This window comes from Ranitomeya imitator, chromosome 5 (genome assembly GCF_032444005.1).
Source record: "Ranitomeya imitator isolate aRanImi1 chromosome 5, aRanImi1.pri, whole genome shotgun sequence".
In the NCBI taxonomy this organism is placed as follows: Eukaryota; Metazoa; Chordata; class Amphibia; order Anura; family Dendrobatidae; genus Ranitomeya; species Ranitomeya imitator.
The window spans coordinates 134,143,002-134,159,889 of record NC_091286.1 but is presented as its reverse complement, the minus strand read 5'-3'; the positions used below and the strand labels follow the sequence as shown (position 1 = coordinate 134,159,889).

Genomic DNA, 16,888 nt, shown 5'->3' with positions numbered 1-16,888 from the left:
AAGTTATAAGGGTTTAAAGTTGACCAGTGATTTCTCTTTTACAACAAAATTTACAAAACCATTTTTTTTAGGGACATCACATCACATTTGAAGTGACTTTGAAGGACCTATATGACAGAAAATACACAAAAGTGACACCAACTCTAAAAATTGCACCCCTCAAAGTACTCAAAACCACAGTCAAGAAGCTTATTAACTCTGTGGGTGCTTCACAGGAATTAATCTAATGTGGAAGGAAAAAATAAACATTTCACTTTTTCAGAAAAATTTTCCTTTAGGCTGTGTGCACACGTTGCGGTTTTTTCATGTTTTTTTCGCGGTTTTTCACCGATAAAAACGCTATAAAACCGCAAAAAAACGCATACAATAAGCATCCCATCATTTAGAATGAATTCCGCATGTTTTGTGCACATGATGCGTTTTTTTCCGCGAAAAAAACGCATCGCGGGCAAAAAAACGCAGCCTGTTCATTAATTTTCAGTTTTTTTTGCGGATTTCCCACTCCAAAATGCATTGGGAAGTGTCCGGAAAAAAACGCGGCAAAAAAGCGTCAAAACCACGGCAAAAACGTCAAAACCGCGGCAAAATCGCGGTAGAAACGAATGCGGTTTTCTTGCGGATTTCTTGCAGAAAATGTCCGGAATTCTCAGGAATTTTCTACGAGAAATCCTGAACGTGTGCACATAGCCTTAGACAATTTTTTTCACTTTCACATGGGTAACAGAAGTAAATGGACCATAATAATTTGTTGATCAATTTCTACTGTGCACACCACCGATACCCCATACACGGGGGAAAACTACTGTTTGGACACAAGGCAGGGCTCAAAAGGGAACAAGTGCCATTTGACTTTTTGAATGTAAAATTTGCTGGCCTAATTAGTAGATGCCATGTCGTGTTTGGAGAGCCCCTGCTGTGTCTATATTGTGGATGAAATTTGGTAAAATGTCATCTGTTCTGCTGCTAATACAATGCGTTGCGGATTTGTAACCCATAAATATGGATATAAAATCCACAGGGTGTCCTCCCCATGTTTATCATTCACCTTCTATAATCACTGATGTAAGGTCATCTTCAGAAAACTGAAATAAAGTTTATTTTTTCTATTTCTCAGCTAACAAAAAACAAACAAAAAAAACTCACAGAGGTCTTCTCTGTCCAATGACTGTGCACCTCCTCCAAACAAGCCTTTGAAGAAACCTCTATTTGGGGCTTCAGGTGTTTCAACTGGAGTGAACATCTCTCCTAGCATTTCCTACATGAAAGAAGGAATCAATAAAAAAAAATTAAAAACTGACAACACGTTTTATCTTAATTAAGGTCAAATACTTAAAAAGTTTGACAAATTGGTCGTTTTTTCATTTATCAGTCATTTATTAGTGAAGAACATGAAATTACATCAGAAATAAACTGAATTAGATTTCTGATATCATTTACACCACTTTTCTGGGGGTCACACTTCCAAAGCATTAGCCCATCTTAAAAAATAGGTCTCATTGAGTTTATTTCTACTTGGTAGTGTATCTGGATAAATACATTGACATGACTCCTTTAGGCCAGGTTCACATTAGCATTTCTGTGCATAGCGTATGACCTGCATGCGTACATATCTTTAACATGGTGTATGCAGGGACATGCTTTTGCATGCGGATGCATCTTTTCGCGGTGTGCGGCTGTGTCCGACGAACCCAACATGTTGCATTTTTTGAGGCGTCAAATATTGGGCAATCGTCCACATTGGTACGCAAGGATATGAGTACGCATGCGTTCGATATGTGTTCTTTAGAATGCGCATGTCCAGAAAATGATGTCACCGCCTCCACCATGCGCATAAAAAACGCAAACACATGCCAAAACGCATTTAAAGCATGCACACACAGCGTTTTTGTTTGCGTCATGCGCAAGATGATACACAGGCGTAAGCATGCTTTTGCATGCATTTTGGCATGCGTTTGCACATACAGATGATACGCTGCGCACAGAAACGCTAATGTGAACCTAGCCTTAAAGGGAAGTTGTCACCCCCAAAATCGAAGATGAGCTAAGCCCACCAGCATCGGGGCTTTTCTACAGCATTCTGGAATGCTGTAGATAAGCCTCTGATGTATCCTGAAAGATGAGAAAAAGAGGTTAGATTATGTTCACCCAGGGGCGGTCCTGCTGTGGTCCGGTCCGAGGCCTCCCATCTTCTTACTTTGATGTCCTCTTCTTGTAGTCTTGAATACAAGAAGAGGACGTCATCAAAAGAAGATGGGAGGCTCCGGACCGGACCGTGACGCCCATCGTACCGGGACCACCCCTGGGTGAGTATAATCTAACCTCTTTTTCTCATCTTTCAGGATACATCGGGGGCTTATCTACAGCATTACAGAATGCTGTAAATAAGCCTCTGATGCTGGTGGGCTTAACTCACCTTCGATTTTGGGGGTGACAGGTTCCCTTTAAGGAGTCAAGAGCCAAACGAAAAATAAAAATTATTGTACACCAAGAAGTGAAAGCAGGATTTTATAATTTTCCTTCTTTACTGAGCCTGTGTTTGCAGGGTGAGCTGGAGGTAATTTCTCAAGGTAAATCTATGAGGGCAGAACGAGGCCAAAAAGAGGCTACCAGAATTACACAGAGCTGGTGACAATTAGCTCTGACTTCCGGTTAGTCAGAAGTTGTGGTAACAAAATGGCAAATCTGGGCAAGAGTAGCGCCGTGAAAAACAGAAGATGGCGAGTGGTAGGTATATTACTGGGGAGGAGGCAGCGAACATGGATTTGTAGTACCAGTCCAGTGGTGAAAAAAACTCAAACAGCTGGAGTGGTGATTTAACATCAAGAACATGTTTGGACATCAATTGGATAGTGTAGAGTTTAGAGGTTGCAGCATCAGAATTTGGTGGGAAATGTTGAACTCAAAAGAAGTAGTAGTTATTTTTTGATTTGGTGCCATCACTGGCTGCTTTTATTACTATGGTGTCAGTCGCAAACCAAATTGGGGAGGGTAAAAATTGAATATTCCCCACGTCTGGTTTGGGCTGTTGTAGAAAAGATACCTGTATAATTTGGAGAATATAACAGAAATGAGAAATGTGCAGCCATCTAGAGAGCAGAATATAAAGAGTGGAGGTTAAAGAATTAAGTTAATGCTGCATCCAGAGTGGAAACAAAGTAAAGCAGAAAATTCAATGGGATGCTAGGAGAGACATATTTACATCATTTTTGTTTTACACAGCTGAGAGGGTAGAGGATAGTGATCTGTAGAGTGGTAATGAGATCTGATCAGAATGTTAAACTAAGAACCTCATGTTCAGTTATATATATTTTTGCCGAGAGGCATTAGATCATTGTATGACTTTTGGAGGTGCTGTCCTTTCTCTTTTTTGAGCATATGATAAATGAAACGTATTTACTGTAATTACAGATTGTGTGCAGATATTAATGTGAATGGTGATTTACAGTGGCATAACTTGAAACTCATGGGCCCCGATGCGAAAGCTCCAACAGGGCCCCCCAAATATTTTAAATCTTTAAAAGCAATAGTCTTTTTCTATAGGCCAAAGGGACTTTTAGGGCCCCCTAGGCTCCAGGGCCCGGGTGCGATTGCAACCCCTGCACCTGTTGTTGTTACACCCCTGGTGATTTAAACCCAATTAAGAAGTTTTTGAGACTTCCAAACCGACTAAGTTACACCACTGGGATCTCTGGCCACCAGTGAAGTGGAAAGTGATTTCATTCGTATGAGCTGTAGTTTTGAAATTGTTAAAGATATCAAGATGTGTTACCTGTAGGTTTTCACAAGTTTCTTGACTGTAGGTAATTCTCTGTATTTCTGTAGCTGAGACGAGATACAAAGCCTGCCCATTGTTCGTGAAGCAGAATGTTCGGGCTATCCGCATGTTGGTTAGCGGCAAATAATTTACATCCAACAGCGGCCTTAAACTTGGCAAACTTAGAAAGAAGACAAAGCAGAAAAATATTTTCATCTCTAAACCATACGATGTGTCAATTTTCACATGTCAAATACACAAATCTGTAGAAAACCACCATACTACCATATGTTTCTCTCATTTGTCTGTTATCCATCATATGCTTACTTTATAGCACACAGGCAGTGAGACAGAGTTTTCAATATAGTTGTAAATACTGTCTAACACATCATAAATAAGGTACGAGTCCTAAAAGACAGTTTTAGAGCAAATTACACATGAATTCTGGACTATTAAGCTTCATGTACAGTATATACCTTAATAAAATTATGACTGGGAAAATAAATCTTTGTGATTATAAAATTTGGTTACTAGTGATGAACGAATATGCTCAAATAAGGCGTTACCTGAGCAACTTCAGTGTGATCGAATAATATGTTTGAGTCCCTGCGCCTGCATGTCTCGTGCCTGTTAGGCAATCCATGCATGTATTTCGGCTGTTGAACAAACAGGCAATCCCCAAATGTGTTGGAGCCAACAGCTGCAAGACATGATGGCGTTGGGAGACTAACATTTTTCGAGCACGAGCACACTGAAGAGACTCGGATAACACCTTATCATTACTATTGGTTACTACACCAGTTTAAAATCGATCCAATAGGTAAATCCAGCTCAGGCAGCCCTTTTAAAAATGTTCACATTAGAATCTTTAAAATATTCCATTCAGCATAGAAGTCACAAGCCCCCAAAGTGGAAAGAGTTCTATGGGCAGACGCGTTTAGAACCTAACGGTTCTTAATCCTTGCATGTACACTACACCAGTTTACACTGTAATTTACTTTTTTCCCCATAAACAACCGTTCAAGGGTTAATTTTTGTGAGACAAGTTTTAGTTATGAATTACATCATTTACACAATAGAATTCCTGTACAATGGGAAAAAAAAATCTTAGCTGTGTGAAAGAAGAGAGAAAAAAATGTAAAGTAATTCAGCCATTTTAGAACACTCATAACACTTATTTTTCCATTGAAGGAGCTGTATTATGGGATTTATTTGCAGGGCAAAGTCACTTTTTTTAATATTTCATTGTGTTTACCAAGTGGGTTAACAAATATTACATTTTTCAAAGATCAGACTTACGAACGTGTCAATACCGAATATGCTCATTTTTAGCTTGATAAAATGGACACGATTTGAAGTTTACTGCACTTTATGATGAAATTAACAATCTCCTATGAACCCATAAAGCCAAGCCTAGACTTTCAGAGGGGCCTGGCTCATGTTCTTTTAACTGCCTGAAAGCAGCACATGTAAATAGAGTCAATTTTTTTTCTGTGTGATGGTGCAATATGTGAGCATTTGGGGCTCCACTTGAAACTTTTGCCCAAGGCCCCACTTTGTCAAAAATAGGAATTGAGTGTAGTCCATGATGGGCAAGTAAATGTAATTCCTCCCTTATGACTCAGCTACCTAAAGAGTTCCAATTACAAATCTGGGGCTGCCTCTTTTTAGTTAATAAGTGTGGGCAACTTGCTAATTGTTCTAAACACAAGTTATTTTCAAAAGTGTGCAGAACACTTCCTGAAAGGGCACAACTTTTTAGAAAAGGTCTTCCTAAACATCTGAATCATGGGATCTCAGCATGCAGAGCAGGACCTTGCAACCCTCTTAGACCCCTCCTACAAAGAAAGCGTGAGATCTCGTTGTTTGCATTCTTCCAGTGATCCCATATTGTTTAAGTGATGAGCAAACTGCAGCCCTAGATTGAATTGATACTCATTGAATGTCATGGATTTACAGTGGCACTCAAGTGTTTGAACAAAGACCAGCAATCAGAGCCAAATCAAATTGCTCCTTTTGGAGGCAAGTGCTAGCTGTAAACACAGCAAATACTTGGTGTCTATGGAGTGAGCTCAACTACTGTGCTCACCTCATACATGCCCATCAGACATGTAGTACTGATTTCCATAAGGGGACAAAAGAGTTTTCTGAGTTTTTTTTTTTTAAAGAAAAAAAAAAGCCTAACAGCAACAACTGTCCATATAAAGCGCGTTATAAATAAATCTCTGCAAACCCCATAACCATTAAAACGTAACAGTCGTTATAATTTTTACTGCACAAATCAATAGTACACATGAAAAAAATGGATTACTTACCGGTAATACTCTTTAATAGAGTCCACGACAGCACCCACTGAGAGAGGAGATCCGTCCCTAGGAACAGGAAACCCACAGAGATAAAAGGGGCGGCCCCCCTCGCTCCCTTAGTTGGATTACAGAGAATGAGAGAAACCGCCACACAAGCTTTAGTTAATTGCTCTGCAAGTCATTTCAGGTATGTACATATTTACATCTCCAGCTATATACATATCTGTATATCTTTATCTATATACAACTAACCCGTCACTTTTCGGAGTGAACCATGTGCAACTATAAACTAAGGAAGGGAAGTGAGTGGGTGCTGTCGTGGACTCTATAAAAGAGTATTACCGGTAAGTATTGTTTTTTTTCTCCACGACAGCACCCACTGAGAGATTTCCAGAGACAATCACCTGGGAGGGACCACTGTGTCAAAAATTGATCTACCAAAGGCTAAGTCTGCAAAGGAAGATAAGTCAAGCCTGTACTGACTGTAGAAGGTAGAAGGTGAAGACCAAGTTGCGGCCTTACATACAAGGTCAATCAGAACATACACTCTCTCAGCCCAGGAGGATGCTACAGCTCATGCGAAATGCCTTCACGCCTTGCGGCGGGTTCTCCCCTTTTGCAGAGTATGCCAGACCAATTGCGTCTCTGATCCATCTAGACAGCGTGCGTCTCGTGATACCAGACCCCTTCCTGTGGTCCTGGAAGGACACAAAAAGCCCTACTCTGCCTCCAGGGTCTAGTTCTATCTAAATAAGCTAAGACAGCTCTCTTCACGTCTAACGTGTGAAATCTCTCCTCTTCCGGAGTTGTTGGATTATCATAGAAAAAGGGAAGATACATTTCCTGAGATCTATGGAACATTGTAGATAACTTTGGAAGGGTGTTTTTAACACTAACCTATTGTGAAAAACTGATAGAAAGGGGGGGATCCATCGATAGGGCCTGAATATCACTCACTCTTCTTGCTGATACGAAGACTACTAATAAGGCCGTTTTTAATGAAACATATTTAATTGAAGCAGAATGTAATGGCTCAAACAGGGCACCCGTCAACCCATCTAAAACTAGGTTGAGATCCCAAGATGGTGTTTGTACGATATGTACTGGGTTTGCTCGCTGACATGCTGAAATTAATCAAGCCACCCACCTATCTCCCGCAACATTATAACTATACAAGGCTCTTAGAGCCGATATTTGGACCTTCAAGGTGTTTACTGAAAGTCCTAACTCACGACTAGTGATGAGCGAGTAGCTGAATGATTTACAGCTACTAGACAGCTTGATTACATGTGAGGATTCCCTAGCAACCAGGCAACCCCCATATGTACTCAGCCTGGCTAATAGCTGTAAATCATTCAGCTGCCATGATGAAAACTTAATCTCCGAACACTAACAAATACTCGGAGGACACCAGAGCGTGCTTGGGAAAACCCGAGCAACGAGTACACTCGCTCATCACTACTAACGACCTCTCTGCAGGAACTCTAGGAGAGCAGGGATAGGTGCTTCGTTAGAAAGGTTCGCTAAATGGAATCTAAGACATTTTTTCCACAATCCGGTGTAAGTTTTGGTCGTGGTCTCCTTCCTACTGTGGAGGGTATCTACCAAATTCTCAGAGAATCCCCTTGGTTTCAGTAACTGCCTCTCAAATTCCATGCCGTCAGGCCAACCCCTTCACCTGAAGATGATAGACGAGCCCCTGAGAGAGAAGGTCCCGATCCCAAGGGAGGATCCACGGGTCGGAGATCGACATGGCTCTGAGCCATGAAAACCACGGTCTCTTGGGCCAAAATGGGGATATTAGGATCACTTTTGCACCTTCTCTTATTTTCCTGATGAACAGCGGTAATAGAATCATCGGGGGAAAGGCATAAGCCTGATGGAAGAGCCATGGAGCTTGAAGGGAATCGAGTATATCTGGGTGGTCCGCCCTGTATAGCGAACCAAACCTTTCGACCTGTCTGTTGCTCCTTGTAGCAAAGAGGTCCATTTCCGGCATACCCCACATGTCCGTTATCTTCCTGAAAATGCACCGGCTGAGAATCCATTCCCCCTGATGCAGGGTATGGCGACTAAGGAAGTCTGCTTTGGAGTTGTCTACACCCTTGACGTGTAGAGATGAAAGGGACAAGAGGTGGTTCTCAGCCGTTTTTAGGATCTCGTCTGCGGTAGACATCAGAGTTCCTGATCTCGTTCCTCCTTGGTGATTTAGATATGCTACCGCTGTAGTATTGTCTCATAGAACTCTTGTACGAGTTCCTCGCAGCTGTGGAAGAAATGTACGTATGGCATAGTAAATTGCTTTTAGCTCCCTCAGATTTGATGAGTCTTCAGCTTCAGCTATGGACCACTGTCCCTGAACCATGTCCTCCCCTAAATGCGCTCCCCACCCAGAGGGTCTAGTGTCTGTAGTAATTATATGTGATGGACTTATTACTCATGGAACTCCTTTAGAAAGATGATATAGATGTAACCACCATGCCAGGGATTCAACCAACTCCCTTGATAGGGAGATTAGATCCTCTAACTGACCCTGCAGCCTTTCTTCCTCCTGCAAGATTGCCTGCTGTAACCCGCCAGTATGGAACTGGGTCTGCTGTACTGTGGGAATACATGATGTAAGGGAGCCAAGCAGAGACATACCGTCCCTTAGGAACATTCTAGGGTTGTCGATTGCTGTACGGACTTTTTTAACTATTAATTTTTTCGCATCTGGAAGGAGGCATTCCTGACTTAGAGTCCAGATGAAGGCCCAGGAATATCTGGCAGGTTACCGGAAGCAATCTGGATTTTTTTCCAGTTGATGAGCCAATGTAAAGCCTGCAGAGAGGAAATTATATCAACCAGTTGCTGCTGACACTGGGAGGTGGAGTTTCCTACCACCAAAAGAGCATCTAGGTATGGAATTATTAAAGTGTCCTTCAATCTTAAGTATGACATCACCTCCAGCATTAACTTGGTAAGCCATAGACAACCCAAAGGGCATTGCCGCGAACTGAAGATGCTGGACTTGACCTCCTAACACGACCACCACCCGGAGGTATTGTTGATGCAAAATGTGTATTGGTAGATGATAACATGCATCCTTGATATGCAGGACTGCCATGTAGCACCTGGGAAATAATTTTTTTTTATGGCTGAACGAATGGACTACATCTTGAAGGTCCGAGATCTTAAATAGGTATTGCGTCTCCTTAAAATTAATTATAGTCCTATAAGAGCCATCTGGCTTAGAGACCAGAAACAAGGGACAGTGAAAGCCCTTTTGATCTGCCGGAACCTCTACTAAAACATGTTTGAATAACAGGGCCTTAATTTCCGACTCCAAAGCCTCCTGCCGGGCCTGAGATCTCAGAGAAGTCAATAGAAAGGCGTCCGGAGGGACCCAGGCAAACTCTAATCTCAAGCCAGATGTTATGAGGCTACTGGCCCAGGAATTAGCTGTTAGAGCCTTCCACTGCTGGCAGAAGAATGATAATCTGCCACCCACTGGCCAATTGGAGCTACCGGAACTTATCTTCATTCCTGAAGGAACGTCTACCGCACATGGCACCTTTTTGTTTAGTATCTTTGTTGCCCTAGCGTTCTTGATTCCTAAAGTCTCTCTTTCTGCCGAATGATTGTTTCCCGAAAGCTCTTCTATAGGATGGAATATAAATATTAGGGAACCCCTTCTTGCTTTCACCCGCTTTAGTAAGAATTTCATCCAATACCGTACCTAACAGGAACTCACCCTGGCATGGTATAGCAGAGTTTTGCTTTGGTCTGGGCATCACCTTTCCAGCCTTTTAACCAAAAGGCTTGACGGGCTGCATTGGTTAGTCCTGCCAATCTTGCTGCTAAGCGTAAGGAATCCGCAGAGGCGTCGGCTAAGAAGGCTGCTACGCCTCTGATTAGAAGGATAGTGGAACTTAATTTGTCCCTGGACAGGCCACCTTTTATATTCTGTTCTAATTCTTCTAACCAAACCAGCATAGATCTTGCGGTACATGTGGCCAATATTGTTGCCCTAAAGGCTCCCGTGCAAGACTCTCAGGACCTCTTAAGTAGCATATCCGCTTTACGATCCAGGGGGTCTGATAATGTTCCCGTGTCCTCCACAGGTAAGGAGGGAAGATTCCTTGTAGGAATCTGAGTCAATCTCGCCACTGTCAGAAGATGATCCGGGCCTAGGAGTATTATCTTCCCTCCGGGGTATCCGTTCTATGGATCTGCCTGTAATTCCTCCCTGATCATGAGCCTAATATCCTCCGCTCTTACTGAGGATTCTTCCTGTAGGGTATGCCCAGGGCAGATCTGACTCAGCCTTTTGGGATAACTGTCCGTAAGGGGCTGGGAACACAGGGTGCACACCTTATGCCTAGACTTCTTGGTTTTTTTTTAGCCTGAAAGGTTAATAATAAAGGTATAAAGAAAGAAGGGGCTATCAGCTTAATAGGCGTGCTTAATAACACTCACCCAGTGAAGCTTGTCAATCTGGTACCGGTTGTGAAGGCACAGGCTGAGATGTGGAGTGACCTGGCTTCTTGTCTCTTCCACTCTTATTTGTGGAACCACTGTTTGGAGCGTCCACTGTTGTTTTTCTTGCTGCTGTGCGTAGACACCACAGTCTCTTCTAGTGGGTACATGGCGGGGTCATTTGGGGACTACATCGCTGCACACCGGTCTGCATGAAGCCGGCCTTTTTATGCAGCTTTTCCCCATTTTTTTTCTTTTCGAACCCGACCCGGAAGTACTCCCATCACTTCCGGGTCCTTTGTCCCCGCTCTGTACCGGCGCACAGATTCTCCTGCCTCTACGATACCTCCTGGAAGCTGAACAAGAACTTCTGGGGGAGAGCGCTCCGCTGGCAACCACGCGTGCGCGCGCTGGCTCTGCTCCACCGCAGGAAGGCCGATATCCGAGCGGCAAAGCGCCTCCTCACTAGATAACAGCGCGGCTGATGCCCGCACCCTGCTCACCTTCCTGGACAAGTGCCAGCCCATCTGCCGCACCGCGCTCTCCTCGTGAGCCAGGACGGCCTTCTACGGATCCTGGCGTCACAGTGTCCTTTCAGCTGAGGGGAAGCTGAACCAGGAGACCCCCAACACTGCATACGGTGCTGGGGCCCCTGCCATTCCCACAGAAACCGCACAGGCGGCATTCGCAGCCCAGGTATCCACTTGCGATCTTCTCTCTACAGATTCCCTAGGAACAGGAAACCAACTGAGGGGGCCGCCCCTTTTATCTCTCTGTAGGTTTCCGGTTCTTAGGGGCGGAACCCTCTCTCAGTGAGTGCTGTCATGGCAAAGAGAAAATAAGCAACATTGTGTTGTATTCAGTGAAGACAGATTCTTACATTCCTAAGATAGGAGATGATAGTTGCTGCTGATAAGATTCTAGGTAAACGGAGGGGCAGGAGGAAGGAGAAGTTCCTCCTGCAGAGCCTCCCTTCTACATTCCCCATCTGCATAGAATCTTAGTAGCAGCAGTCATCTTTTATCTCAGTAATGCAAATCTTCAAAATTGAGAATTTTGAAAATTAATGATGTGACCTGATGGAGAATGGAGTAGATTTCTCTAATAATATATATAAATGTTTTTAAATTTCATGTGTACTATTGATTTACTAAATAAAAATTAAAAGGACGGTTACATCAAACCACCAGGCGCCTCTACAGTCCATGTATCACATCTGCTTTAGTTTCATCACAGTTTGGACAGTCTTGTTTAGAACTGAATGAGGTTTTCATGTGACATTAAGGGCTCTATAAGCAATACATCCTAAGATAAATTACATCTTCCTCCATGCCTCTTAAGAAGTTGACTTCTGTCCCCCTATCCAGCCACACAACTTTCTATGCCACTATTTGCTTACTTTATCGTTATATATTTTCTTCTTTCGCAGTTTTCCTCTTTTTATATGTAATAGTGAGGGACTCTCATTCATACTTTTCATTCTATTTCTTAACATTGTTTTAATTGACCCCATCACCCTTTCTACAGTCATGGCCAAAAGTTTTGAGAATGACACCAAAATTATATTTTCACATGATCTGCTGCCCTCTGGTTTTTATTAGTGTTGGTCTGATGTTTATATCACATACAGAAATATAATTGCAATCATATTATGAGTACCAATAGGTTATATTGACAGTTAGAATGAGTTAATGCAGCAAGGCAATATTTGCAGTGTTGACCCTTCTTCAAGACCTCTGAAATTCTCCCTGGCATGCTCTCAATCAACTTCTGGACCAAATCCTAACTGATAGCAGTCCATTCTTGCATAATCAATGCTTGCATTTTGCCAGAATTTGTTGGTTTTTGTTTGTCCACCCGTCTCTTGATGATTGACCACAAGTTCTCAATGGGATTAAGATCTGGGGAGTTTCCAGGCCATGGACCCAAAATCTCTATGTTTTGTTCCATGAGCCGTTTAGTTATCACCTTTGCTTTATGGCAAGGTGCTCCATCATGCTGGAAAAGGCATTGTTGGGCGCCAAACTGCTCTTGGACGGTTGGGAGAAGTTGCTCTTGGAGGACATTCTGGTACCATTCTTTATTCATGGCTGTGTTTTTAGGCAAGACTGAGTGAGCCGATTCCCCTGGCTGAGAAGCAACCCCACACATGAATGGTTTCAGGATGCTTTACAGTTGGCATGAGACAAGACTGGTGGTAGTGCTCACCTCTTCTTCTCCGAATAAGCGGTTTTCCAGATGTCCCAAACAATCGAAAAAGGGATTCATCAGAGAAAATGACTTTGCCCCAGTCCTCAGCAGTCCACTCCCTGTACCTTTTGCAGAATATCAGTCGGTCCCTGATGTTTTTTCTGGAGAGAAGTGGCTTCTTTGCTGCCCTCCTTGAAACCAGGCCTTGCTCAAAGAGTCTCCGCCTCACAGTGCGTGCAGAAGCACTCACACCAGCCTGCTGCCATTCCTGAGCAAGCTCGGCATTGCTGGTAGTCCGATCCCGCAGCTGAAACAGTTTTAAGATACGGTCCCGACGCTTGCTGGTCTTTCTTGGGCGCCCTGAAGCCTTTTTGACAACAATGGAAGCTCTCTCCTTGAAGTTCTTGATGATGCGATAGATTGTTGACTGAGGTGCAATCTTTGTAGCTGCGATACTCTTCCCTGTTAGGCCATTTTTGTGCAGTGCAATGATGGCTGCACGTGTTTCTTTAGAGATAACCATGGTTAACTGAAGAGAAACAATGATACCAAGCACCAGCCTCCTTTTAAAGTGTCCAGTGACTGATTGATCGCCAGCCCTGTCCTCATCAACACCCACACCTGTGTTAATGGATCAATCACTAAAACCATGTTAGCTGCTCCTTTTAAGGCAGGACTGCAATGATGTTGAAATGTGTTTTGGGGGTTAAAGTTCATTTTCTGGGCAAATATTGACTTTGCAAGTACAGTAATTGCTGTTAAGCTGATCACTCTGACATTCAGGAGTATATGCAAATTGCCATTAGAAAAAATGAAGCAGTAGACTTTGGAAAAATTAATATTTGTCTCATTCTCAAAATTTTTGTCCATGACTGTAGATTTCCTCCTTTAATTTCTCCAATATCTGTAAGATTTAAAAATATTTTCAATGTCCATCTGAGAGATCTCTCATTTAAAGGGACACTGTCACCTGAATTTGGAGGGAACCATCTTCAGCCATGGAGGCGGGGTTTTTGTGATTTGATTCACCCTTTCCTTTCCCGCTGGCTGCAATATTGGATTGAAGTCCAACTTGCCTTGCGCAGGCGTGTACTATGGAGGACAGAGAATGAACTTCAATCCAATATTGCAGCCAGCATGCAGCCAGCGGGTAAAGAAAGGGTGAATCAAAAACCCCAAAACCCCACCTCCATGGCTGATGATTGTTCCCTCCAAATTCAGGTGACAGTGTCCCTTTAAGTAAAGATCTTGCTTTTCTTAATATGTCAATCCAATAATCCCTGTTTTTCTCCCAGTCCTTCATATTCCCATTCTTTTGTCCACCCATTACTCCCGTTTTAAATCGTTGTAATCTGCAGATATGCCTCTGTCAAAAATTCAGATACACTTTTTGATAGCTGAAACCTCCTTTTATCCATACTATTCATACATACTACTCTCTTATACATACTGATGTCTTTTCTACTTGACGATTCATCCCTGCCAGTCTAGGTCAACCTATTTTACATTAGCTGCTGACCTGCTGTCTAGCTTAATCCAGAACAGCCAGTGTAGGCCATATAGGCTTCACTTTGTGGTTCCCATTCATAAACTCATTTTGGTGTTCCTGAGTATATGACAAAATCTAATTTAATCTATCAGCCAATATTCCTGAGTATTATCTTATTGTCCAAATTATTTAAATAGACCGGCCTTTAGGAGGTAGGATTCATCGCATTCTTTTTTAATTATCTCTATAAATTGTATCTATATTCCACAAACATGGGATTTACGCAGTCTGAAGCAGCATTAGTGTAAAGAGCTCTGCTGCGTATCCATCAGAGTCTGTTTTTTTTTTATAACTAGCTCTCCTCTTGGTAAGAGTGATGTCAGGAGTCTATGGTGTTCATTCTATTAAAGGGAACCTGTCACCCCGAAAATCGCGGGTGAGGTAAGCCCACCGGCATCAGGGGCTTATCTGCAGGCGTACTTTGCTCTGCCCTGTTGAGGGCAGACAAAGTACTGCAGTGCGCAGGCGCCGGGCCTCTGACCTTTCCGGCGCCTGCGCACTGCAGTACTATCCTCTGCCCTCAAGAGGGCAGAGCAAAGTACGCCTGCGCCGGAGCCGTGGCTGAAGATCAGAAGAGGACATCTTGTAATGAAGATGGGAGGTGCCGCAGCGGACCAGAGACGCCCATCCGACCTGACCAGCAGCGGGACCGCCCCTGGGTGAGTATAATCTAACGTCTTTTTCTCCTTTTTCAGGTAACATTGGGGGCTTATCTACAGAATTACAGAATGCTGCAGATAAGCCCCTGATGCCGGTGGGCTTACCTCACCCGCGATTTTCGGGGTGACAGGTTCCCTTTAAGATCTACTCCCCTTTCTGGCTTATTACTATTCATAAGCTAACAACAGAGCGGTGACAGCGCTGTGTAAAGGGGAGACCCCGCAGGGACAGCGCAGCCACTGAAACAACCATCACTGTTGACTCTTAAGGCCCCGTCACACTTAGCGACGCTAAAGCGATCCCGACAATGATACGACCTGTCAGGCATCGTTGCTGCGTCGCTATGTGGTCGCTGGTGAGATGTCAAACAGTGAGATCTTCCCAACGACACAGCAGCGATGCGGCGACCTGTACAACGATGTCGTTGGTCGTTGTGACCCTGTCACATGGCAGCTATTATGACGATTCAGACCTCGATGAGGGACGTCCTGTGTGACGTTGTAGTCACACAGGCGTGCATTTGCGTTGCCTTTTCCGCGCCCATTCAGTTCCGATTGGTGGTCGCTACTGCGTTCTGATTGGTGGCAGCCTTTGCCTTATGAGGCGACACAATAGCCCTTCCGTCCTTTGTTCCTGACCGCGTGGTGGTTTGCAGGTCGTTGTAGAGTTCTCCGGCCTGCGACTCCTCTTCGATTTATCTATTCTTCAACGGTTCTTCTGACACCTAGGATGGAAGCGCTACTATGTCGCCTTCTATTGAAGGCATGACCGCCAATCAGAACGCAGTAGCGACCACCAATCGGAGCGGAGGGGTGCGGAAAAGGCAACGCAAATGCACGCCTGTGTGTCGGTGTCTGAGTCATCAACGAGGTCGTTGGTAAGGTGTCAAACACAGCGATGTGTGCTACCCAGCGGGACCTCAACGATCAAAAAAAGGTCCAGGCCATTCCGACACGACCAGCGATCTCACAGCAGGGGCCTGGTCGCTGCTACGTGTCAAACATAGCGAGATCGCTACTGAGGTCGCTGTTGCGTCACAAAACTTGTGACTCAGCAGCGATCTCGCTAGCGACCTCGCTTAGTGTGAAGGTACCTTTAGTTTCAGGGATGATGACGCTTTATTTGCGTATCCCAGCATGCACTGGTGATACTCAACTGAATAGTCATTAGACAGGAAAAAGAAAATAAATATACAATACCTGAAGTGTAATTGGGCAATGGCAGGGAATTTTTTAAGTATATAAGAAAATAACAGATTATGGGACTAAATAGATAGGGAGATAGCATCAAAATTAATTCGGACCACCCCTTTAAAAGGCGGCCTCCTTATATAATTGACTTAATGAAACTCATTTTTCCATATTTATTTGTATTTTCTCAAATTGATTGTTCCCCATTTGTTGTTTTCCATTTAACTACATTACTCTAGATCAGTATTTCCCAAACTCCAGTCCTCACGGACCCAACAGGTCATGTATTCAGGATTTCCATAGTGCTGCCCAAGTGAGGAAACTCCTGATACTTCCATCACCTGTGCAATACTAAGGAAATTCTGAAAACATGACCTGTTTGGGTCCGTGAGGACTGGACTTTGGCAAACACAGCTCTAGATTAACCCCTTAACGACCAGGGAAATTCCTCCCAGAGCGATAACTTTTTTATTTTTTGGTCAAAATGGCCATGTGAGTGCTTGTTTTTTTGGTGGGAGTAGTTGTACTTTTGAACGACACCGTTCGTTTTACCATGTCGTAACAAAAAAACGGGAAAAAAAAATCCAAGTGAGGTGAAATTGCAAAAAAATCCCACACTGGTTTTTTGTTTGGCTTTTTCACTAGGTTCACTAAGTGCTAAAACTGACCTACCATTATGATTCTCAAGGTCATTATGAACTCAGACACCAAGTATGTCTAAGTCCTTTTTTATCTAAGTGGTGAAAAAAATTCAAAAGTTTGTAAAAAAAAAAAAAGTTGC

At 43.4% G+C, this 16,888-nt stretch overlaps 1 protein-coding gene across 5 annotated transcripts in view; it reads right to left on the bottom strand.

Moving 5' to 3' along the window:
• Nucleotides 1-16,888, bottom strand: part of STXBP5 (syntaxin binding protein 5) — a 544,022-nt gene that overhangs the window by 11,183 nt on the left and 515,951 nt on the right. For all 5 annotated transcript variants that reach the window (XM_069769165.1, XM_069769166.1, XM_069769168.1 and 2 more), the window contains 2 exons: nucleotides 3,770-3,935; nucleotides 1,144-1,255 (listed from right to left, as the gene is read on the bottom strand). In XM_069769165.1, coding sequence (XP_069625266.1) covers nucleotides 1,144-1,255; nucleotides 3,770-3,935 — 278 coding nt within the window. The remainder of the gene's footprint in view (nucleotides 1-1,143; nucleotides 1,256-3,769; nucleotides 3,936-16,888) is intronic.